This window comes from Eschrichtius robustus, chromosome 3, assembly GCF_028021215.1.
Source record: "Eschrichtius robustus isolate mEscRob2 chromosome 3, mEscRob2.pri, whole genome shotgun sequence".
NCBI lineage: Eukaryota > Metazoa > Chordata > Mammalia > Artiodactyla > Eschrichtiidae > Eschrichtius > Eschrichtius robustus.
Window position 1 is genome coordinate 82,888,584 of NC_090826.1, and position 25,566 is coordinate 82,914,149.

Consider the following 25,566-nt stretch of genomic DNA (forward strand, 5'->3'; position numbering starts at 1 on the left):
ATGTGAAGGGAGCTGGCTCCTCATTCTAGCAGTGAAATCCCTCGAAGAGCCCCTGTCTCATCCTGTCTTGTGACTGCAATGCTCCAGAAAGGGCTCTGACTAACCAGCCAGCACCTCTGGGCTTGGAATTGCCCCACAGCTCATCTGTGGGGAGCTGGGAGGGTTCTCCTTCCAATTCAAGTTGGCACTGAGCTCCTACCACGTGCTGGGCATTGGAAATATTAAGACGCATAAGCCAATTCCTGACCTCACTTGCAGATGAAGACATTCGTTCTCAGTCTTGACTTCCAGGTATACCATCAGGTGTCAATCGGTTGTGACAAGTCACTTACTATCAATAACAGGACGTACCAAAGATTTGAAATAAGAGTGGATGCGTGATTATATGCACAATATTGTTGCTTAGTGAGGGGTTTACAATCTTCCCATCTCACAGTGAGGAAACTCGTTCTGACACAGGAAAAGGGGCTGGAGAGAGGCAGTCTGAGCTCTGTGGGAAGCACACGGTGAATGGCACACTTGCGAGGATCATCTGTCTCGCACCTTGAGGGAGAAGGCTGAGAACTGCTGTGAGCCCAGCGAGGGCAGGGTGTGGGCTACGCACAGAACCACAATCCATACAACCGGCAAAGGGGCTTCCTCTGCTCTTCCCCACACAGAAGGGACTAGCCAGCGGTAGGCTGCCTTTCAAGAAGCCAACAAAGCAGAAGGGACAGTTGTCTTTTGACTCTGGCAAGATTTTGTTCATTTGTTGTTTGTTTAGGAAAAGAACGGTGCACCGGTTCTAGCTGTGGCAATGTCTGGCACTGTGAGCGTCCCCTCTGTAGCTGATATCTCACAGGGGACCCATGATGAATCACATGGTGCGCCGTGCTAAGTTAATCTCTTCAATAACGTTAATAGAAACGTTATTTATTTCTACAGTGCTGTAAACTTACAGAACATGTCACATTCACCGGCTGTGGTAGGTTCAACTTTAAGACCCTTCGGAGTGGGTCTTACCGCCATCTCCACGTGAAGAAATAACCTCAGAGAGGTCCTGTTCCTAGTTCACAGCAGGTGAGTGACAGAGCTGGGATTTAAATCCAGATCTTCTGTTTCCAAACTGTATTTCTTACATTAAACCCACGTGTGTTACACCCCGCCTCATGAAGGTGAGGGACAAAGATGTGGCTGCATCTTCAATGGTGTCGTCTAAAGGGAATGGAGGCTGGTTTCATGTTGCTGGATAAATGTCTCACTGGCTCACGGAAGCCTGTTTCTCGGTAGTGGTGATACACCTCTCTGCTTAGTCTGTCTTCTTGGCCACCCTCCTGCAGAATTTCCTCTGCTTTAAATACACACATACCTCCGACCACACACATACCCAGGACTATTCCAGAACTGGCAGGGGGGGATGCTTCCACTTAGAGCTTTGGTAAGCAACCCAAACCAGTGACTGCCTGAGAGCCCACAGGTCTTATTCCTGCTATTGGAAGACCAGAGCATCTACCAGGAGCCATGGTCGCCATTGAGCTGGCATTTGGGCTCTTACGCGTGTAGACTTAAGTCACTTACTGTGACTTAAATCACAGGAAATCTTGCAGAGAAGAGGGAGTAAAAAATTCTCCCCCAGGTTTGCCCCTCTCTCCCAACACACACACGCACCCACACACACACACACACACAGACACACACACACACACCCCTGTCCTACACACACAGATCAGGCATTGGCTCTGTGACTAAGGTGCTCCACCCAGGGGAGAACGTGGTGCCCAAACTGTGACATGGGCACTGCTCATCAAGTGCCATTTAAAGCCATGGACTTTTCACCCCACATTCAAAGTGTTTCTCAAAGTGCTTATTGAACTTCAAACTGAATGGCCACTTAAAGGGTGATTGCAGCCCTCCCACAGTCAAAAAAGTGAAACTTTTAGTTTTGTTAATGCTGAGTCTTGGCTCAGGGTTTGAAGGCTGCATGGACTTCTGCCCCGTACGTGCATACATTTGGAGAACTGCTCAGTTAGCCTTCCAGGAAAAACACGCTCGCGAACTGCTATATTCCTTCAGCTTTGGTCTTGTCAACACAGGGATCATTGAGAGCCTAACTCTAAAGCTTTGGACCCCTTTGTTCTCTGAACATGAAGGGCAAGATGCAGAGTAATCATATAACAAAGAATGAAACTATGGTTGTCGGTGGGGACACCTGCCATTTCTAAAGCACTTCATCCTTCTGGAGGGCTTGCATGATATCATTTGACCCACACAGCACATCTCAGAGGTGAAATTGAGCCAGACTTTTTAATCACCATTATGTGGATGAAGAAGCAGAAATTTATAAATGTATAAAGAGATACAGGGTGAAAGTATGTGTGTGTTGGGGGGTGTACATACGCACACGCACACGCTCAGAAAGGAGGAATCATCTCATCATTTAAAACTACCTAAGATGACATCTGATGATAGGGGCTTTTGTATCATTTTAACTTTCTGTTTATTATTCCATATCAGGGTTATCTGGAGTCATGCTGACTCTGGGCTCAGACCAAACAGAGTGGGAAATCCCACAGGCAGGAGCCAGCCTGCAGCTGAAGTTCACCTGCTCTGGACAAACAAGAGAGGGGAGAATATGTCCCCTGTGCTGTGGGCTGCCTGGCTCTCCTATCTAGAGCCTCTGACAGTTTGAGCGGCTGGTGGAGAACTGTCAGCTGCACCGACAAAATTCATAGAACTGATGATCAGAATTTTAGAGCTATGCATAACCTTAAAGAACCCAAGTAAGCTGCCTTTTAATTGCAGGTAGTGTTCCAGAATTGGGTTTCTTCCCCTGTGTGTTAGTACCCTTGGTAGCATGAGTTACCCCTATTCTAGAAAACAATGGCTGGTCCAGAGTCATCCAAGGGCTATTGTTGCAGTGCTCACTCTTAGCCCCCTCCCCTCCACCCTATTTCTGCAACACCAGCCACTGGTCTAATAATCAACTCCATTACCTCACAGTAGTACAGAGCCTTCCTTCCCTGCGTGCTAGAAACCAGCCCAGAGGCCAACCTGGAGAGCCCGTCACCCACTTTATGTTACACAAGTTCTTGTAAACTTTGCATCTGGCTTTTCCTTCTCCCTGGAGGATCTTGGGGTTGGATAAAAAAGCTGGTGAAGCAAGTTAGTATCCTGTGCTTATTTTCCAACTTCATCTGAAATTGTTATAAAATACATTAAAAAAATTATTTTTAAACAAAAACACTAGCAGAAACTGAAGGAGCCTCTGTTAGTTCCTACGAGGTAATATATCCTTTGGACAGATGTGTGTCTGTGCGCATTGTCCCCCCTCCATTAAGCACCCCCTGGGGAATGCCCAGGTACAGCCTCTGGAAAGGATTGGAACGCTTTTCGGCACCAACAGCCCTCAGAAAACCCCATGGCTTTTATGACAGTTCCCTTGCATTCCCATGGCTGCTGTGTCAGGCACTATGTAAAAGTTAGCCTCCAACATGGGGTCCCTGGCCTTGTAAAATGTACACCCTGAGCTTCAAGAGTTTCCCGGAGTGCAAGCAGGAGACACTGAGCTGTTCTGAGATCTTTGCGTTTGGGGTGGGGGACCTGAGGGGCGCGCTGTGAGCGGCTGTGGTTCCAGCTCAGCCTCCAGGTCTGGGAGCCATTGTGACTGGGGTCTGCTCTGGATCTGGCGGGCAGATGAGTGCGTCCGGCCTCTGGGTCCCTTGCTGAGGTGCAAAGAGGAAAACCCTCGCTCCTGTTTCCCGTCACAGTCAGGGGATTTCTGTTCAGACCGAGGAAATCCCGTGATCTTCCAAAAGGAGCACGCATCACGGGGGCTGGGGGATGAAGCCCGGCCAAGTGGGGCAAGGCCTGGCTGATGACCTCCCTTCTGCCCCCCTCTTCTCCCGAGGAGCAGGCCATACAGCAGCCCCCCCCCGCCACTTTCTCTCCCCACTCATCTTTTCCTCTTATCGTTTGCATTTGCATCTCACTCACATGTCGAGCTAGCTAATGGTAAGACTGACTGCATAATTTACCAGCTGACTTCAGACGGAGGGAAGTAATGCCCTTGTGAGGTACATTTGCCCAGGCAACCAGGAGTAAGATGGATTCTGCACTGTGTGTTTAGCCAGCTGTATGACAAATAGCCGAGCCTCTCTAGAGAGCATCAGGACCCCTCTGTACGTCTCTTCCTCTCCTTTTCCTTCAACAGGGCCAGACAATCCCCCGCGGGCTGCAGAGGGCAAGGTGGGCATCCTTCAGAGTTAACTCCTTCTTCCCTGGGTCATTCCTTCACCAACCTCCCAACCGCCTTGACAGAGGGTCTCCCCACACTGCTTCTCCCACCACCCAGCCTCCCTGCAGACTGCCCTTGACTGGACCTCAGCGCCAAAGTCCTCCCGTCCAGTATCTCTAAGTGTCATGGGCTGGCTTCCCCGGGGGAAGAGACTCTGGGACAGAGATTTACACGCTAGCGGTTTACTGGGGAGTGCGCTCGGGAACGACAGTGTCAGGAGGGAGAGAAGAAGGCTCGCGCACGAGGACGAGCAGTGGCCGCCAGCACAGAGACCTCAGCCCATCCCAGAGGGAGTTCTGAGGCTGAGCCGGCCCTCAAAGGGCCAAGACTGTGCACCTCTGCGTCGTCCACTCATTGGATGCAGTTGTTCCTGGGATGGGGACATAACCTTGGGCAAAGTAGCTCCTTTTGAGTGAGGGCAATTCCCGGGGAGGGACTCAGCTGGCCCCCATCAGCAGGCAACACTCCTGGCAGCCAGGAGAACGAGGGTCTCTGTTCTGAAGGGAAGCCTGGCAGCGTTGCCTGCTAGGATGTAGAGAAACAGGAGGATGACCTGGGTCTCCAGTTCCCACTGCTCCAGGTCAGCCCCTTGGAGTGGACCTGACCTGTCGGGAGGCAGGGCCAGAGGAGAGAAGGAGGGTTTCCAGGGAGCCCCGCCAGTGTCTGGAAAAGAACAAGCACTGGCTGGGAGCTGCTGGGCAGGCCTGGCCCGCAGAAGATGAACTGGCTGCCGTCTTGGGGATGGAGTCCAAATGACCTGCCTTAAGCCCAAGTGGGTCTAACACAGCCAAGTAATTTGTCTGAGAAAAGCCCCTAACTGGGAGCTAGTTCTGGGATGGTCTAAAGCTATACCACCCCGCTGGATTCCCAAAGGTTATTGCAACAGATGACCAACACCCTGCTTTGAGCATCCTGGTGTATGTCATTTGCAAAGCACGGCAGACTCATGGGACCCCAGAAGCAGAATATCTGAGAAGTATTCTGACCAAAGCTAGGAGCGATGTCTGCCTATCTTTTTATATTTCTTATATGTATTTATCTTCTCTCTCCAAATAACTTGAGTTCTCCAAGTCACTTAATCAGGTCCAGTTTGGTTCTCTGCTATCTGTTCACTCCCTTGACATCATTGCCACGTCTTTGTTTTTCCATCTCATTTGGGAGGAGGGACAGGGGGTGGCGGCTGGGGAGAGGCTGTGGGGGAATGGAATGAGAGAGAAGTCCTGCTCTCTGCCGCCGCCCACCCTTCTCCAGGCTGAGTGGGGGAGTGGCTGGCGGAGGCGGGTGAAGGTTCCAGGCTTGCATGGCCCAGCTGGTATAACTGCCAGCACCCTGTTACCCCTCTCCCCTACACTCCTATGCAGAATTGGATATAACACCAGCTTGTCACTATTCCCCAACCAACCTCAGACTGTGGGCTGATGCAACCGCAGCCTGTGACACAGTTAGCCAGACTCTGGCAGCAGTGTTTCAAGTGTGACAAGGGTGAAATACTGCCCCAATGGTCTAGAAGGGCCTGTGCCACCAACCAAGAACCATTAGGACAACAGGAAGGCGCCCAAAGGCCGGCCGTAGGGTAAACAGGAAAGATCTCTGTCTCCCTGTCCCCTTCATGAAAGAGAGGGAGATTTTAACCCTCCAGCGCTCGGCTAATTTCCTCAGCAACACTGATCAGGCCCATTGCAGGGTCCCCACCCCCATCAGACCCAGGAGGGGCAGGAGCAGCTCTGGGCTGGAAGGCTGCCTGCCCGGCCAGGTGAGGGGCGGTGCCTGGACCTGTCACCAGGTGGTTTCTTATGTGCTGGGGAAGCAGCATGTGGAGCTGAGAGTGATGTAGGAATCCTATGAGGGATTTTTGATTTTTCAAGCCTACTGGTTTTTCTTCATTTTTCATTCCAGCTGCCTCAATCAAACATCTAAATACTCACATGACACGTGTTGATTGAAAACCCATTAACCGCAACACTCTCTGGAAAACCCTTGCTCTCTTCTCACACGACTTCTTCTACCCATAAGGTCCTCCTCCCTCTTCTCCGCAGAGATATCCCTTCAAGACCCACCTCTCTCTCAAAGCCTTCGCCGCTCACTTCTGCTCATTGGCTGTGATCTTCCCTTCATCTCTCCTTCCCCCCGCACCACATTCCCAGCCCTCTCCGCCCCACCTCAAGATCCCTCAGATCTACTCCCTTCTCTCCAGCCTAGTTGAGACTCTCACCATCCCTTGCTCTTTCCTGCTCTTCCTGCCTTTTGTCTTTTCCCCTTCAATCTATTCTCCTCGCCGCAGTGTTCATTCCAAATGACAAATATGATCATGTCATTGAATGGTCTAAACACTTCCATAATACCTAACATTTATTGAATGCTTGCTGCATGCCAGGCTCTGTTCTAAGTGCTCTACGTGTAAAACTCGTCTACATATCGCGATAAACTATGAAGCAGGCATTATTTCTCCCATTTCACAGGTGAGGAAAATAAGGGTCAGAGAGGTTAAGTAATCTGCCCAAGGTCACACAGCTATTAAGTGGTAGAGCAAGCATTTGAACCTAGGTAAACAGACTTCAAACACTACCCTCTCGAGCAATGTACTGAATTATATGGCTCCTCAATGACTCTCATCAGCTCTCAGAATAAAGTCCAAACTCCTCAGCAGTCAAGGTCCCTCATTTTAGACTCATCCCTTTTCATTTGCCGACCTGTACCCTTTACTCCACCCCTGAGTGATGTGCCGGTAAATGTTTAACAATGGGCTCTCTGGAAAAGAAAGCCCTGATATGTAGCATTTGCAGATCTCCATGGTGCAAGTGCCCCAACCATGGCCGATTTCAAGCTGTGACTATGACATCGCTGAATGAGGAGTTGGGAAGAGATGCACGCAGTCAGCTGGCAAAAGCAGGCTCCGGGCTCAGGCACACCGCAGGCTCCACCCACTTCTATCACACACCATGACTCTGCCCAGCAAGGGCAGTGTACCTTGGACCACAAACCACCCATCCACCTGATCACTGACTCATGGCTCACGTGTGGATCTGGAAAGTGCCAGTGAAAGTCCACGTTCATTTCCTCTTGTTCACCACCCACCTCTGGCAGTCTGAGGGCAGGGCTGAGAACACCAACTAGGCCACGAAGGCTGATGCCCATCCTTCAGACAGACACCTGTCCCCTGCTTGCCACAGCAGGTGTGACCTACCACAGCCCCTGCCCTCCACCCAGAACACCCCATCCACAGCAGTTAGGCCTTACCCCTGAGAGGTAATGCATCACTACTGCCCTATCTGTGCTCTGTCCAGAGACATCCTGGGCTCTTACCTGTGGACATCCACCTTAGCCTCTCACCTTCTCAGCCCACCCACACTTCCAGGGCCCCATCTCTTCTCCTTATTTCATGTGATAATGGTCCCCAAATAAGGATGTCGCTGGCCCTTTACTCAGGTGTGTCACAGGCACCTCCCACTCAGCAGCTCTCACTGATCTTCTGGATCCACAGACCCAGTCCTTACTCTGTAATCTCATCCTCTGTGACTCAAACCCTAGGTCCCATCTACCAGTCCTCTGGGGCAAGTGTCCTCCCAGCTGTGGCACATGTATAGATCTCCCGTCCAAGCAGGAACTCACGCATAAGCCAAGCAGCTCCCAGGATGGCTGTCCCTGCTCAGAGGCTGGAGAATCTTGCAGTCAGGCATGAGCTAGAACAGACGTCCTGGGGGATATTCCTAGGGAAAGGGGTTTTAGGTGTTTCCTCCCAGCTCATAATTAAAGACCAGGTAGTTTACCCAAGGTGAATAATTGCTTTCCCTTCATTTGTCCCTGGTGCAAAGTGCAATATCCCACGGGACACTGGGTGTGGCTCAGGAGTGACATTTTCTTGTTAACTAAATATTTAATATGGTATCACTACATAAATCATAGACACCATATAAGAATGCCAGTTTCCACATGTTTATGACTGAAGGTTAATACTTCCCACTGGGACCACAGCAAACTTCCCCATTCTTGTGATTCTGAATCTTGTGGTACCTGGGGCCATCTCTGTGATCAACCAGTGAGCATCTTTCAATGTGCCAGTTCAGAGAGATGTATGGGGCAGCAGGTCAAACACAAAGGAAGTTTACTCAGGGGAGGTTCTAGCTTCACAGCTGGCCCACCAAACTGCAGTGGTGACCCCTCCAGACCAATCCAGAACCACTTGAGTCAGTGAACTGAAAGCACTTCAGAGAAGTGAAGATTTGGAACAAATGTATGAGGTAGCACTAAGTGTGTGTGTTGTGTGTGTATGTGTGTGTGTGTGTGTGTGTGTGTGTGTGTGTGTGTGTGTGTGTGTGTGTGTGTGTGTGTATAGAAGGGTGACTGCCCTGGGCAGTTTCAGAGATGGTGCTGATAATGACCAGGCTGCCAGATGCCTTTCCTACCAGACTCAGAGGTGAGAGTGCCCAGGAGGTGGGCAGTAAGAACTCTCCAAAGATTCATCTGCCCAGACAAATTTTCTTTCTGACTATAGGAATGCTGGTCACTCCTGCTGCCTGGGCCACCAAGCTCTGTCCAAAGAAAGTCCTGGCTTCAGGGTGTAACCAGCCTGAGGCTGAGCACACCTGCCTGCCCACACTTTACTCCTGACCCCTGTTTCCTCCTTAGAGCCCTCTTCAAGTTGTTTAGAGGACCACAGGGTCTCCTCCATTTTGAGGGTATCAGCTGTAATCTTGCTGCGATAAACGGATTGTGCTGGATCTTTCTAAGTCTATCTGTTGGAGGTTTCCAGGGAGTTTTTCTAGTGCTAATCTGATTAACTGGGGCCAATTCACTAAGCTCCCAAGTAATGGAATCTGCTTTGAGCTTCAAGACATTGAAACAAAGACACGTAGACAAAGATGGCTGAGATGAAAATTCCTAGTACAACAAAGGCTATGTTGTAGATACAGAGAAAGACCTTAGGACAGAATTTATAGCCACAGGGGCGGGTGAGGGGCAGGTACCTCAATCCTGAATGGCACACTCGTGACAGAGTGAGAGGCCTCCTTTCCTATCTAACAGCTGGCACATCGTTGTTTTCAGAGCACTCAACTGATTTTGAATCTGGTACAAGACTACCAAGAGCTATCAAGAACTAAGGAAGATCCACACGGTGCCTACCCACACAGGGTGGAAACTGGGCAGAAGGAAAATGAGGTTGGGAGAAAGAATTTTTGCTGTATAAGAGTTTATACTTTTTGAGGTTTGAACCATGTAAATGTATTACTCCTTTATAAAATTAACTGAACAAAGATTCATATAAAGTTTGATTTACTCTGCTATTTTGAAAAAATAAATATAACATCCAATACAACATTTCAAGTAGGCAGCTCTTCTGAAATTAGAGGTTACAAAAGTACATATTTCTAGGTGTGGAAAACGCCATTCATCAGGGAGCTCCGAGCCCCTTCATTTGTGCTCTGCTTTAGTCTAGAGACAGGGACGTCATGGGGCTGGCACCCTTCAGGATTGGCTGAGGTCGCACTCAGTGACAATCAACATGCCAGGCGGCTACCTGCAAGGCTGTAGCATCAGAGTCAACGCCGGGGCGGTGATGAGTGACCCTATCGGCAGAGAGGAGGGCCTCTGGAGAAGCCAAGTGCCGAGGAGGGAGCCCCTGCCCAAAAGGTGAGAGAGGCAGGAGGGATGGGAACAGCCACCAAAAAGCAGATGTGCAGACAGAAGGAAACTAAGAGAGGAACCCATGCCAAAGCATGACGTAAGTGAAGAAAGAAAATTTCACCCTGGTGGGTTTCAGCTGAAAAGCGCGGTGTAGAAACGTACACAGCCCACAGGAGCGAATCAGCAAATCAGAGAGGCCCTGGCCACACAGACTGAGCTGGAAGACATCTAGGGGAGAAGCCAGGAAAAACCCCATCGCCAGGGGAAAGAGGGGGATGTGCCGAAGCTTGGAACGTGGAGAAGTTAAAATAGAGCTGAAGTGTGATCTGAGCAGCCAGAGGGAGGACGCATAAACAAAGTGAGGGGGGGCTGTGTAGAGGAGAAAAGTTTACTCTAAAAAGTCAGCAGCAATGAGAGATTTGATTTCAGCTACAGCCATCCCAGAACCCCTATGGGGAGGTAGAGATAGGGCAGCTCAGAGGAAGGAAGGCCAGAAGGGCTCTCTGGGGCCTCTCCTTTCATGGGGATAAGGTATCTGGCAGCCTCCACAACGGGGCCCTGCATGGGAGACAAGCAGGTTTCCCTTGAGCCATAAAATCCCTCCTCTGGGCTCCCGGGGGGCACCAGTTGTGCAGTAGGTTGCCCAAGGGTACCGAGCAGTTACAGATGAAAACAATCCCTTTTAGCCCAAAGGCCATCCTCCCTCTCCCTGTTCAAGGACAAAGGGCTGCAAGACCTGAGATCTGAGTGTCACCACACTGGTCCCCAGGGGCCTTTAAGCACTGGCTCAGAAAGGCCCTGGAGTGTCCAGGGCTCTGTGGGGTAAGGTCAGTGCACACACTTCCAAGACAAGCAAAGAAAGCCGGCTCTGTAATTTCCTAACACCGAGGGAGGAAACAGAACGAGCGCAGACCAGATACCTTCCCGAAAAGCACAGCTGGCAAGCACACCCACACTGTGAGGCTGCAACTCCCTGAACTAATTAAAAGGCAGAGCAATGAGAATGTCTGGATTGCTGCATAAGCATCTCTTGGGGAAAATACATTTATGGTATTGCATACCCAGGCTCCCCCTTCACATCCAAGAACCAAGTCAGACACAGGTGATTACAGTTTAGAGCTAGAAATGTATGTAGGGATGTGTGAGTGTGAGTGAGTGAATGAACAAGAGAGAGAGAGAGTGTGTGTGTGTGTGTGTGTGTGTGTGATGGGTGGATAAGAGCTCAGGCAGAGAGAATTCCTCTGAGTGATGGGAGATAGCCAAGGCAGGCTACCATCTTCCTTCTGATTTCCCTTAAGGACAGAACAACAGGCAAAGGGCTCAAGTGGTACCACAAAGGAACTGGTGTGGCCATTAGGGGAGAAATAACCTCCAACCTATAAGGGGGCATTTTAGCATTTCAGTCTCTAGGAGGTGTTTTTCTCTCTTTCTTTCTAAGTTTAAACACTTATTGTTTGAGTCTAACCCTGCTTGGAGCCAGAATGGGCCAAATCAATATTAAGAGTTTTTTCTGCTTTGTGAATCTATGAAAAGGAAAATTATTTCTTATTCTTTCCTGATAACACTCTTACCAGGTTTGGAAAATTCCCCTGGTGCTGAAAGCCTGAAGCACATTCATATCTGTAGATTGAGGGTCCCAGAGGGAGCCCAGTTGGCAGGGTCCCTTCAGGAGCTCTGTCCACCTCAAGGGCCACCAGGAGAGTTATTTGATGAGTGTGCTGGGAAGGTAGCTGAGCTGCAGGATGCCAGATTAAACTCTGACATCAAGAAAGAGAACAGAGGCAGCGTGCCCCTCATCTCTTCCCTGGGGAGGGCCCTGGTGGAGATTGAACTTTATCCTGGGACAGTGATGGATCGCACTGTCCAGGCTTATGAGAAAGAAAGAAGACTTCTGAGCAAGATACCGGGAGGTGTCTTAACTGACCCTTAGCCCAGACTCCACTGGGAATCGATCCCAAGTCTTCGGCAAAGAAGATTCTAAGTTGGAATAGCAAGAGACCCCTTTGAGGCATCTAACAGAAGAGCTATGACTTTGGCGGGGGAGAGCCTGCCCCAGACCAGGTGGGTACCACAAAGGAGATGCAGTACCAGCAGCAGCAGAGGTGGTGATGGTTGATGCAGGTCGCCTACAGAGTAGAGTGTGGTTCTGATCCCAGCCTCGGGAAAACTGGAATGGTCAATAAAAACTGTATGAGGCCCCTGGGACTCTGTCAGGTGAAAGCTGGGCTGTGCCTTCAGTGGGCTTGGAGTTTGAGTGACTCCACCAGGAGGGAGCTCAGGGTCTAAGACATATTCGTTGCCACTATGTTGCCCCTTTCTGACTGTGTCCCTCAGGCAGGCATCAGGTGGGGAGGTATTTTATACATAGGTTGGCATGTAAACTGGCAACATCCCTGGGAACACATCAGAAGGTATGAATTACCTGTCTTCAGAGAAAAAGAAACTAATGATTCAAAGGTTATCAAAAATTTATCCAAACTCCCTTTTGTGGGAAGACTACCCATAAGCAGGGAATTATTGGGGAGGGAGGAAGGACATGGAGCTGTGTGTGCAAACCCCACCACACCCTCATTTTTCTAGAGAATTAACAAATTGTCTTAGGACAGCAGACAGCAGCAGATGAGCACCAGCTGGGTGCCCCCGCCCCCCCAGTTTGGTTCTTCTTTGCCAATGGCTGTCATCTCTGGTCCCTTTCACCCAGCCCAGGCTCTCAGCAGAAGCTCTGAGGAACTTCTGAGGCTGTGCAGAGAACAGCTGAAGACCACTGCTCTATGCCTTTAGCACTGGAATGAGAAATCAATTGTCTTTATTCCCAAGTCCTGTCCTCAACCAGTACTAATAACACTAGGTAATGTTTATTAAGTACTTAATATACCCATGTTCTGTATTCTCATTTTATCCTTACAACTCTGTAAGGCTAGTTCTATTATTATATCCACTTTATAGATGAGGAAACTGAGTTAGTCGCAGAAAGAGGAAATGACTTGTCTGAGGTTACACAGGCAATCTAGTTCCAGAGCCCTTCCCCACAGCCACTCTGCCATGACTATATTTTTGAACTTCAGATATGGGATGAAGGCAAAATGGTAAGAAACATGAAACTTCTTAGACCAACTTGGCTCATGAAGTCATCGGGGACCTGGAAAAGCTATTTGCTTTAATGACTCAGACTTGGGTATTCTGTTTCCTATTAAGATTCTGCCTCTTGGTATCCTGCAAAAACTAGGGCAGATTATATAACTTTTCCATATACCCATTTCCTTTCCCAGTGGAACAACTAAGTGGACCACGCATCATGGGTGGATTTGGAATAGGTAAAATACGCTGAAGCTGCTAAAGAAGAGAAGTCAGGAATTAGAATGTCTGTTCAGTTTTGTAAATTGTGTGGTGTTCTGGCCTAGATGAGAGAATCACAGACTTTTAGAACTTTTAGAGCTTGCAGATCATAGAATCCATGTTCTGCAGGACCTTCAATATTATTGGGGTGAATGCCTCACCCAACACAAGTATCCTTCTAACCACACTCCTGAGACAGTGCTGGGGCCCTTCAGGGCCAGGAGGCTCTTTAGGTCACCAGGAAGCCATCCCTTGTCTGCAAGGCATCCTTCTTCTGCCAAATGTACCCAGACATAGCACACCCTAGTGGTCTCCATCGCTGCTTCTTACATCGTACCATGTCGGCCTCCCTCCCACCAGAGTCTAACCCTGCCCTCTGGAGAGCCTAGAGTAAATCATATCCCACTGCCCCATGGCAGCCCTTGACACGAAGGTGAGCTGTGATGTGCTCTCTTTTCCAGGCTAAACCGTTTCAGCTTCTTCAATTGTCATAACCTTATTTCCACTGCCCTCACCATATTTATTACTCTTCTCTGAATTCACTTGGTTTGCCAGTTGTTCCCCTAGCCTTCCATTGATTCTACAGATATTTACTGAGTGTCTTCCAGGAAGATAGGAGATGCTGAGAATGCATAGAAAAAGCATAGTCTCTGTCTTGAGGGGCTCACTGTCTTGGGATGGGAAAGTGGAGTACTCGCAAGCAATTGCAATATGGTGCGGGAAGTGCTATGACAGGGGCAAACCCAGGGGGCTCTGAAAGCCCAGAGGATGGGAAAGCTGACAGGTGGAGGGGTGTTTGTGTGTGTATTGGAAACTGCACTCCAGAGGGGAGAGAGAGAGGACCAGGTCTGGGAGCTACCTGTGGTTTGGAACTACTAGAGTCAAGGTTGCGGGTCAATGGAGGATAAGAGATAGGCTTGAGGTCAACAGGGGCCAGATCATGAAGGACGTTGCATGAGACTATTCAGAGAGCAATAGGGAGCTACTGAAGGTTTGTAAGCAGGAGAGTGACACAATCATATTTAGGTTTTTAAGAACAATCGCTCTACGCTGGAGAGAGTATTGGAAGCAGCTGTGAGGCTGGAGGCGGGTGATTCCATTGCCAGATCAGAACAGAGCACAGCAGGTCTCTAACCTTATTCTGGCAGCTGAGATTCTACGGATGCTGCCTGAAATTGTGAGCTATACTTGTGGCCACAGCTCACTCTTGTTTCACATTCAGGGGCAACTGAACCTTCTCTGTAGGAATAGCAATGTTAGCTTTTTCCCAGCATCTATCTCGGCAACCAATTGTTTTAAATTTAATTTCATCAGTTTCAGCCCCTCCTTTCAGGTTATTGAAATCTTTGTGCATCGTGATTCAACCCCTTCATTTTTACTTAAGGGGAAATACCGAAGGATTTGCCATAGGGCATGTGGGCTAATCAGTGGTGGAAGCAACGCTGAATCCAGGTGTCCTGACCCCTAAACCAGTCACCCTGTTATTCTGCCTCTCTAGGAAATTGATCTGTTTAGAGGAACTAGAATCAAGATTGACTAGCAGCAGCTTACTTGGAAGAGCAGGTCTTAGCTTACAGACCCCAAAGTCAGGAAGGGGGGACCCTATACCCCTTTCCAGTATTTCTTCTTGTTGACAGAAATAATCCCTGAGTTAGAATCTGCAATCAGCAGGGATGGCATTACAGGTCTTCAGGCAGCTGAAGGTCACAGCTGTTCAAACCCAATCATCGAGGCACTTGACAATGTCAAAAAGCTTGAAAGAATTTCATAGGGTGAAAAAAGAAATCTTACAAGCTAATGAATGCTTAACAAAAGGTTCTCTATGGATCTAAACTAGTTCAGAACGTAAAAGCTGTTCAGAGAGACCGGACAGGTGATGGGAAATGGGACACCCCTGCAGAGGAGGGGGAGTGGGGCAGGGGGCCGGCAAACAGAAAGCTTCCCTGGATGGATGCCTAGAGAATCAGGCTCCTTCTCAGGACCTAATCCCCTGGGTCTCCGACCGACTTCTCACCATAGCCCCATGAAACCTGGAGACTGGTTTCCCCTGGGCCCTGCTCATTAAAGTCTCTGACCCTCAGTCCTGGGAATCGGCACAGACTGTGTGCAGGGCTCTGTGCCCAGGCTGACCAGCGTATCCTAGGTCAGTCCATCTGCCACCCAGCACCACACCTTCATTAGCTCTTTTCCTCGTTGTTTACTTTTCCTTGATGTTAATGCTCGAAATATTTTTTAAAACAGAGCAGACCTCTACTTCTAACCAGATCATCCTGCACCTCCTCTGGCAGACTCATAGGACCTCCATCCTTTCCCAAGACTCAACCCTTTCCCCATAACCAATCACCTCATTCCTCACTTGAATCCCCACCTCAAGTTCCACTAGTGCAATGCTTTCCCAGTATCCTCTGTTCCGAAGTCAAATGCCATTATGGAAACATCAGACTTGTCAGATGAGCAAGTACTTTATTGATGCCTTCCCAATAAGCATATGCTTGTCTTTGAATAACCGTGGACTGGCCAAATTTCACCAAGGTAATTTAGAGCAATGAGGAGCAACCCCAAAATACACTCTTCAGGGAGATACTGTAAATAAATCTTTATCTACTTTTCATATAACAGGCACCATAAGCATTGTTTTAAGAGGAGAAATAAATCAAGTAATCAAGTCATATGCATTTTGCTCTGAGCCCTGGTCCTTACTGTCCAAGCTGGAAAGGAAGCCCCACAGCCTGAACTGAGACCATGACCGTCTCCCCAACTCTCTCCCTGTGGTCATCAAAGCCCTCCTCAGTGAAGCCGCGGCCTGAACTTATCCGGTTTGAGATCGGGTAGCAAGAGCTTCACTAAAGCCGTCATGTTTTTTAAAGAGCATTTTCTATAGCGTTCTGTCTGGTTTCTCACACATCTTTGATGACACATGAAAAGCTTTGTTGAAGTGAAATGTATTTGTCTGTGTGCGGGTTACTCAAATTGCCTCTCTTCCTTGCCAGGAAATTCCGATATCTGGCAAGAGATGCCCACATAAAGTCCCACACAGCAGAAGAGAAAAGCCTCGCTGACACAGAGGACTTCCAGAGGATTAAACACAAGCCACAGTTTTTAATTTTTTTTAAAGGATAAGCTAAAATAAAAGCTTACTTCACTCACCCACTCAGCATGCCGCCTTTCAGAGAGGACACATCACTGACTGCTCTTGGCCATCAGAGACAGTGGCCACATTAGCAATTTAGTGTCAACTTTAAACATACCACCAACTGAACAACTGCTGCATCCAGGTGAGTCTGAGTTTAACACGCCTCAGCCCCAGCCTCCTCCAAAGCCAGCGCGCTTACCTAATGACATGGTGCCGATGGGGCATCAGACATGGGGGACTCAGGAGGCATCTGCTTTCAACCACAGAGCTGGGGGTGCTGGCGTCTCCCCTCCTTGGAAGCGGGGTGCAGTCCTGACCTCCCAGCCTCCAGCAGCCCAGCGGCTGGGGAATCACAAGGTGATATGGTCAGGTCCAGACGGTTTTGCCGCGTGATTGCTTCATACCACAGGGTGCTTCCTGCCCCGAGCTAAAAGAATGAAGGAGGGGTTTTCTTAAGAAATGCAGCTTTTCGACAAAATTCCTTTTCTCTGTGTGTACAAGAAGGTGCGTTGCCACATTGTCTGTAAGAGGAGATAACTGGGGAAAAAATGCTTGCCGACTGGGGACTGAAATAAATGGTGGTATTTCCACATAGTGCAATTAAAAAAAAAAAAAAAAAAAGAGGAGGATCTATCTTTGCTGCTAAGGTCTCCAACGTGTACTGCAGAGTGAAAAAAACCCATCAGATAGTACTGGCAGTAAGGTCCAAGTTGCGTTTATTTTGTACATGCTTAGAAAAAATGTGTAGAGCAATTCACAAGAAACTTGGAAGAGTGGAGACCTTGAGGAGTAGAACTGGGGCAGGAGGAGTGATCTTACTTTTTGGCTCTTGTTTAGATTGTCTTTTTTACCTTGTGTATGCACATACTACTTTTGAAATAAAAGGAATTTAAAGAAGTTCCTTTCTTGTCTAATGAAAAGTATTTTTTCAGCTACACAGGAGCCTCCAACAAAGAAAACTAAACGTCTCCATCATCAATCAAGCTGCAGGGGATGACTGTGAAAAGAGAAACTCAAGACCCTAGAAAAGAATATTGAACAGTAAATCTCAGTGAGTTTGGGGAAGGGCGAGGGCTTCAGAAAATAGATTCTGATACTGCTCCAAGTTGAGAAACACTGAATTAAATGTACGACATCTTAGTTTTATAGCTTTATATGACGGAAGATGTTAGCATATAAAGTAAATAGTATAGTGAACTCTCATGTACCCAACACGAAGCTGCATTAATTTACATGGCTAATCCTGCTTCACGCCTAACCCACCTCCCACTCTCCTGCCACCTGCCAAACATCACGTCATTTTATCGGAGGGTATGTATTCTTATAAGTTAAGAACGCTCTCTTTTTTAAGCGTTACCACCATACCATTAAGATATGTTTTTGTTTTTATTTGTTGAATGTTTAAAAAATTTATTTTATTGAAATACAGTTGATTTACAGTGTTGTGTTAACGTCTGCTGTACAGCAAAGTGATTCGGTCACACACACACACACACACACATATATACATTCTTTTTCATATCCTTTTCCATTACAGTTTATCACAGGATATTGAATATAGTTCCCCATGTTATATAGTAGAATCTCATTTAAAGATATGTTTTTAAAATTTGTCAATAATCCCCCTATATTATTAAGTATCTAGTAAGTATTCAAATTTCCAAACAAGAGTGATACAGGGTATTTGGTTGCTATGTCTACTATGTCTATACTATGTTCTCTCTCTCTGTTGTTTCCTTGCAGTTTATTTGCTGAGGAAACCAGGTCACTTGTCCTGTAGAATTTCCCACATTCTGGACTTTGCTGATTATATACCTGTGGAGTCTTTTAGCGTGCTCTTCAGTCCCTGCTTTTTTCTGTAAATTGGTAGTGAGATCTAGACTTGGTTTGATTTGGGTCTAATTCTTTGGCCATAATAGATAATGTCCTGTGTCTTTCTGGGATCCTAGCTGCCCTTGATGATTATGATTGATTGAATTGTATCCCCCCCCCCCAAAAAGATATGTTGAAGCCCTAAACTTCATGCCCATACATGTAATCGGGTTAAAATGAAACCCACCCTAATCCAGACATTATCAGAGGAGAAACATTTGAACACAGACAGACTCAGGGAGAAGATGTTCATGTGACCACAAAGGCAGGAATTGGAATGTTGTATCTACAAGCCAGGGAATGCCAAGGTTTACCGACAAACAGCAGAAGTTAGAAATGGAAAGAACAGATCCTCTCCTAGAATTTCAGAGGAAGCATGTTCCTGCCAACACCTTGATTTTAAGACTCTAGACTCCAGGACTGCGAGACATTAAATTTCTTTTTTAAGCTACCCAGTTTGTGGTTCTTTGTTATGGCAGCCCTAGGAAACTAATACTTTTATCTTTGCCTAGAATCATTATTTCTTTTAGGACTTGTCACATGGTGACATTCCTTAATTATTAGCTGGAATACTTCTATAAAAAGAAACATCTCCTCCACTACTATTTGGTTACTCTGAAGTTCAATTCATATGGCAAAGGTAGAAAACAGGTTTACTCGCCTGTTTTCAGAACAATTAAGTTGGTTTCCCAATATCATCCAACAGTGGTTTTAGGATTTTTCTTTTTTTAGCATGATTATAAACTTGTGAATTTTCAACACGATTCACATGTTTCAATTCTTTTCAGTTATTCATGTTTAAATTGTCCCATTTGTGGCTAGTTAGAGCCTTGACAAGTTGGCCCTGAGCCCCTTTGACATGACCCCAGGAATTTCAAGTATGTTGTGATGTTCCAGGTTGATCATGTGCATTTCCTGCCTCAGACCAGAACCATCCATTTCCCCAAGAAGCCCTGGTTCCATTTAGTGGGAAATAGTATTAAGAGACTATAAACTGGCACTAGACTATAAACTCACACATTCCGTGTGACTGGTCATTGTTTCTAGGCCTTTTCAGTGGACAGAACTAGGAAACAGATTTTCAAAATAAGAAAATGTATCGACAGTTCATACTAATATTTTCCATTCAAATTTAAGATTATAAAATGTTTACTACATTTTTTAATTCTATATTTGCATCTCTGTCTCTTATGGTAAAATTCCTGGTTTCTATTAACATTAGCATAATTACTTATTTGCTTATTTTATACATAGCTAATAATTTCAGAATAATAACACCAATAATATTACTAACAACATGAATATTGAAAAGTTTAAGACTTTTTTTTGGAGTTCTTCTTGCCTTAGGATTTCTCCCACTAGGATGTATTACAATTTACTGTGTTAAAAATCTCTTAGAAAAAAAAAAAAAAAAAAATCTCTTGAAATAATTCCCCTCTGTGTGGTTGGCCACCAACTCAATATATAGTTAAAAACATTCTCTTTTATTTTGACTTTAGGGAATTGCCTTTTTTCAATTTTGATTTAATTTAGTCTAAATTTTTATGTAAATTATTCCCATGAGTCCAAAATCAAACCTACAAAACAAGGTATATTCAGAATCTAGCTTTTAACCCTGTCCCTTCCTAGTTTCCTCCATCCCTCTATAGATAACCATTTAAAGATTGTGATTTATTCTTCTATTGGTTTTTTAAAATGAGGCAAAAATCACTGTCTTTATTCTTTAATGTCAACAAGGACCTTATTGAGATGACTTTACACATAAGTGAACAGCTTGGAGAATTTTGACAAATACACACCCGTACAAGTGGATCAGGATAAAATATATTTCCATCGCCCCAGAAGGTTACCTTGTCCCCACTCCAAGAGTCAAGTCCTATCCCAGAAGTAGCTACTATTCTGATTTCTACACCAGAGATTAGTTTTGTTTACTCTTGACTTTTACATAAATAGAACCAACCATTAGGAGTGTCCTCTTTTGTATCTGGTTCAGTTACTATAACATGTGAGAGAGTTATCCATGCTGTTGTGTTAGTATTTCATTATTTTTAATTGTAAAATAGTATGTCACTGCACGAACACAGCATGATTTGTTTATCCTTTCATTGGTTGGTGGTCGTCTGGATTGTTTCTAGTTTTTGTCTATTATGAATAAAGACGCTAAGAACTTTCTCAGAGAAGTCATCTTTTTGTGGATATAAGCATTCATTTCTCTTGGGTGTGTACTTGGAAGTGGAACTGCTGGGTCATAGACAGTGGTGGTCTGGAGCCAGCTTGTACAGCCTGGGGCTGGTTATGAGCATTTCTTCCCAACTCTACTTTCAGTGACTTCCCATTGGTAGCTTGAAATCAGCCAAGGGGGAAATATTTATGCCACAGAAACAGGCAAATGCTATAAATCAGGACTTCCTTCTCCTCTACCCCCAAAGCCAATTGCTAAACATTTAGAAGCACACTACTGGGCTTCCCTGGTGGCTCAGTGGTTGAGAATCTGCCTGCTAATGCAGGCGACACGGGTTCGAGCCCTGGTCTGGGAAGATCCCACATGCCGCGGAGCAACTGGGTCCATTAGCCACAGCTGCTGAGCTTGCGCGTCTGGAGCCTGTGCCCCGCAACGGGAGGGGCAGCGATAGTGAAAGGCCCGCGCACCGCGATGAAGAGCGGCCCCCGCTTGCCGCAACTAGAGAAAGCCCTCGCACGAAACGAAGACCCAACACAGCCAAAAGTAAAAATAAAATAAATAAATAAATAAATAAAGTAGCTATAAAAAAAAAAAAAGATTAAAAAAAAAAAAAAAGCACACTACTAGCTACAGGAAAGTATATATTTAAATTTATTAGAAACTACCAATTTCCCAAATGGTTGTACCATTTTATATTCCCACCAGAAGTGCATAAGTGTTCCTATTATGCCTCATCTTTGCTGGCACTTGGTATTCGACTTTGTCTTTTTAATTTTAGCCATTAGGTTGGGTAGGTAGTATTTTCTTACTGTAATTTTTATTTGTATTTTCTTGATGACTAATGATGTTCAGTATTTTTTCACGTGCTTATTGGCCTTTTGATGTTTTGGTATATTGACCCTTTGTCTTCTGACTTGACTAAATTTACTTATTAGTTCTAGTAGTTTATTTGGAGATTCCTTTAGGCAAAGGACTAAATGTCCTTGTACACAATCATATTATATGCAAATAGTTTTATTTCTTCCTTTCAATATTTATGTCTTTTCTTTTACCTTACTGCACTTATTTTTTTAAAATAAGCACTGCATATATTTTTTAAGATAAATTTAGCGTACTATACATGTTTTAATTCACCTTGCTTTTTTCCCTTAACTGCATATTTTAGAGTACTTTATGCCAGGATATAGATAGAATAGTGCTTTTTATAAAGTTATTTTACCAATTTGACAGCACCCTGAAGAACTCACAAAAATTATATGTTATATGGAGATGAGGCAATAAGATCACAGATATTTATTTCTTGGGCCTTCCCTCTACTGGCTGGCTGGTGTTCTTCGGGTATAGTACTGCTGACAACTTGGCAAAGTCTAGTTATGGGAGGTTAGTGATCCCTCCGTCCTGATTGGGGGGGTCAGAAATTTACATAAGGAAACACATCCTCCTCTGTAGTCATAGCATCCCACCCCGTGTCACCAGGCTCTCCTCAGCAACCCTGCCACACATCCAATCCCTTTTCATTGTTTCAGTACTCATGTTTCAAGAACATTCATCCTCCAACTACTAAAACAAGACAGAGAATAGATGCTTCGTCCGATTCTTGGACCCATTTCCCAAAAATGCATCTGTGAATGCAATTCGGCCTGTGAAACTTCTTGGATTTAGCATTTTATATATGTGTGTGTGTGTGTGTGTGTGTGTGTGTGTGTGTGTGTATATCTATATATCTATATCTGTATCTATATCTATATGTATGTATGTATATCTCCACACACACCCATTCATAGGAACAGTTTTCAATCTAGACTGCTGTAATCTTGCTGAAAAACAGAGGGTATTACATATGAGCTTCCAATCTTGATTGGCTGGACGCTACTCAGAAAGGATTCTGTGTCTAGCACTGCAGCCCAGCTCCCTCTGAGCATCTTGAAAGTGGATGGAGCCATGAAGCTCTCTAGGTTTTAAATGCAAACACCCTTTAGCCCAGCAACTTCACCTATATAAGTTTACCATGTCACAAAAATGTAGCATGTATATGTTCAAGGATGTTTATTGCAACCTGATTTGTAATAGAAAAAAGAAAACCTGGAAATAACCTAAATGTCAATCGGTAGAAGACTAGTTAAATTATGGTACATCCATCTAATGGAAAGTTATGCAGATGTTTACAAGAATAAAAACTATCTGAATGTATTGTTGTGACACATCCTTTAAGATAAATTAAATTTAAAAAGCAAGGTTAGGACTTCCCTGGTGGTGCAGTGGTTAAGAACCCGCCTGCCAATGCAGGGGACACGAGTTTGAACCCTGGTCTGGGAAGATCCCACATGCCTCGGAGCAACTAAGCCTGCGCCCGACAACTACTGAGCCTGTGCCCTAGAGCCCGCGAGCCACAACTACTGAGCGCGCGCGCCTAGAGCCTGTGCTCTGCAACAAGAGAAGCCACTGCAATGAGAAGCCTGCGCACCAGAACGAAGAGTAGCCCCCGCTCGCCACAACTAGAGAAAGCCCGTGTGCAACAACGAAGACCCAACGCAGCCAGAAATAAATAAATAAATAAATAATTTTATATATTAAAAAAAGCAAGGTTAAAAATAACTGTTATAATACAATCACATGGATATAAACTTGAAAGGCGCTAGATTATGGAAAAACAGATCTGTATAGAGCTATACATGCGGGTAAAGGCACTTATTTTTCTGGAGGGATACACTGTTAACTGCTACCAACGGGGGCCGGGGAAAGGGCTGAGCCTCTACCAAGAGGAATGGGTTTCTTGGTGGTGAAGAGTCGGGTGGCTGGAGAGAGAAGTGCTACCTCTAGGACCCTGCGGTACATTCACATGTCTGTTGAACACGCACCATGTGCTGGTGCACTACTAGTGCACGACTAGTTAGCACAAGAGCACAACATACAATGAGTAGTTAGTGTGGCAGACACTTTGTTAAGCATTTGACCTATATTGCGTCATCCTCAAAGCTACCCTAGAGACTACTATTCTCTTTCATCAGGAAACTGATCCTTCCGTGGGATCATTAACTTTCCCAGGGTCACACAGCTAGTAGTGTGGGAGCTGGGATTCCGATCTGCTTGTCTCTTGTCACAGCTCTAGCTTAACCCACAGGTCCCACCTCCTGCTCCGTTTCTAGGCACCTGGTCCTTCCGGTTCCTCCACCAGGCCCCACTTTTCTAGTCTCTGCGACTTGCCCTGAGACACACTTTTACCCAACCTTTCCTTGCTCAGTTAACTCCTATCCAGCCCTCAGCTTAATATTCAGATATCATTCCTCAAGGGGAGCCTTTCTGAAGGTAGCTCCTCCCCTGTTGTCCTTATGCTACCATAGAATCACGTGTTCAGTTATCAGTGCTCCCCGCAACCTGGGCTCTTGGGGGAGAGGAGGGTGTCTGTCTTAGTTATTGAAAACCACAAGTCTTGGTAACGGATCATGGTAGGGTTCCAATTTCCTGACACTAATATATCTCTTGGCCAACATGAGATAAAGTAGTTAAGGGGGAAGGACAAGACGGGGGGAAGGAGTGGTCAAAGCCAGCGGCTGAGTTTCTAGCAGTCAGATTTAATTGTATAAAACTTTGAGAGAGACAGCGTGGGCACTGAATTTCAGGCAATTCATTCTTGTATAGGAGGCGGGGTGTGGAGAGACTACCCAGGGGTTAACAGAATCAACAAAGTGGCCACAACTTCTAACTGGGAGATGAAATCCCTCAGGGCCTGTGTATGGCCAGAAGGCCAGGCTGCCTGTGCTCACCATCCCCATTCATCCATCCATTTGTTCACAAATATTTACTGAGCTCTGCTCTGAGCACTGAGGAAGAGGGCAGAGAACAAAAGAAAGCCCTTGACCTCAGAGGGCTTACATTCTATTGGAGATGACAGTTAACTATTAAACAAATATAGAAGGTGTCAGGCGGACGTAAGTGGCATGAAGAAAATAAAACAGGGTAAGACAATTAGCAAGCGATATGAAGGGCTGTTTGGGCATAGGGGTCAGAGAAGACCCCTCTTTGAGAGGAATCTGGATGAAAAAGAAAGTGAGCCTCACACAAACCGAGGGGAAAGGCGTCCCAGGGCAGCATTAGTCATGTTGATAGAATGTCATTAGAAACCCGAGCCTCTTCCTTTAGCGCTTGTAAGTAACTGCCTAGCATTTAAGTTGTTCAGGAAATGAGGATGCAGTCAGCAACACACGTACTCCTGGGTACAGGCACTTTGCTAAAGCACTTTCGGCCCCGGGAATGGCTTATGGCAGCCCCAGTAGCCCCTTCCCATCCTTGCAGCGGCATCAGGCCTCTCATGCCCATCCCTCCCCCCCTCCTGCCTCTAGGAAGAGAACAACCCTCCCCCAGCATTTCATCTTGAATCTGGGGCCAGCTAGTCCTGGGGTGACTCATGTTCCTGTTGCCCTTGGCCTCCATCTGAAATGCGAACTCCTCAGGACACGTCTCCTTACCCTCAGCCCTGCCTTGTTTCTCCGTCCTTCCCGCTGACCCCTTCTCCCTCTGCTCCTGGGATTCCCTTCCATCCTTCCCCAGGGTGACCTCTGGGGCCCCACGAGAGACAGACAACACCCCAGACCTCAGCCTTTCCTCCAAGTGCTCCTCCACTCCTCTGTTAGGGCTTCTCAGCCCTCCTTTACCACCTTCTCCAGGGAAGGCTGCCCATTCTCCTACTTCCTGTCCAAGTCCCCCAGTGCTTTGCTTGTCCCCTCCTTTATAGAAATGAGCTTTTGTTGGGGGAACCACTGACTGAAACTGCCCACCCTGGCCAGGTACCACAGTAACCATTTGCATGAGTTATCTTGTGACAGGAGGTCCTGGTAAGGAATGAGGAAGTAACAAGCTACCACCAACCGGAATAATTTGGGAAAGGTCAAAAGGAGAGAGGAGGCACCAGTCCATAGGTCCTACCAACCTCCCAGAATCCTCCTCGCTGGAATCCATCTTGGCTGAGTGATGCGTGTGCCACCAGGAAGGACCCTGAGGCAGAATGATTGGCCCGAGACAACGCAGAAACCAACCCCACTACCGTAAAACCTGAGACTGTGAGCCATGTGGCAGAGCAGGCCTCCTGGGTCCCCTTACCCTCCTGCTCTCCACTTGGTCACCCCTTCCCAATGAAGTCTCTAGCTTTGT

At 46.5% G+C, this 25,566-nt stretch overlaps 1 protein-coding gene and 1 long non-coding RNA gene across 2 annotated transcripts in view; one reads left to right on the forward strand and one right to left on the reverse strand.

Annotated features, from left to right (window-relative positions):
• Window positions 1-16,759, reverse strand: part of BCAR3 (BCAR3 adaptor protein, NSP family member) — a 201,298-nt gene extending 184,539 nt beyond the window's left edge. Inside the window, exon 1 of the mRNA XM_068540338.1 lies at window positions 16,564-16,759. Coding sequence (XP_068396439.1) covers window positions 16,564-16,573 — 10 coding nt within the window. The 5' untranslated portion in view covers window positions 16,574-16,759. The remainder of the gene's footprint in view (window positions 1-16,563) is intronic.
• Window positions 16,282-18,687, forward strand: LOC137762420 (uncharacterized). Its single transcript, XR_011073544.1, has 3 exons — window positions 16,282-16,506; window positions 17,297-17,415; window positions 18,108-18,687. It is a non-coding gene; the product is annotated as an uncharacterized lncRNA (long non-coding RNA).
• The last annotated feature ends 6,879 nt before the right edge of the window (window positions 18,688-25,566 follow it).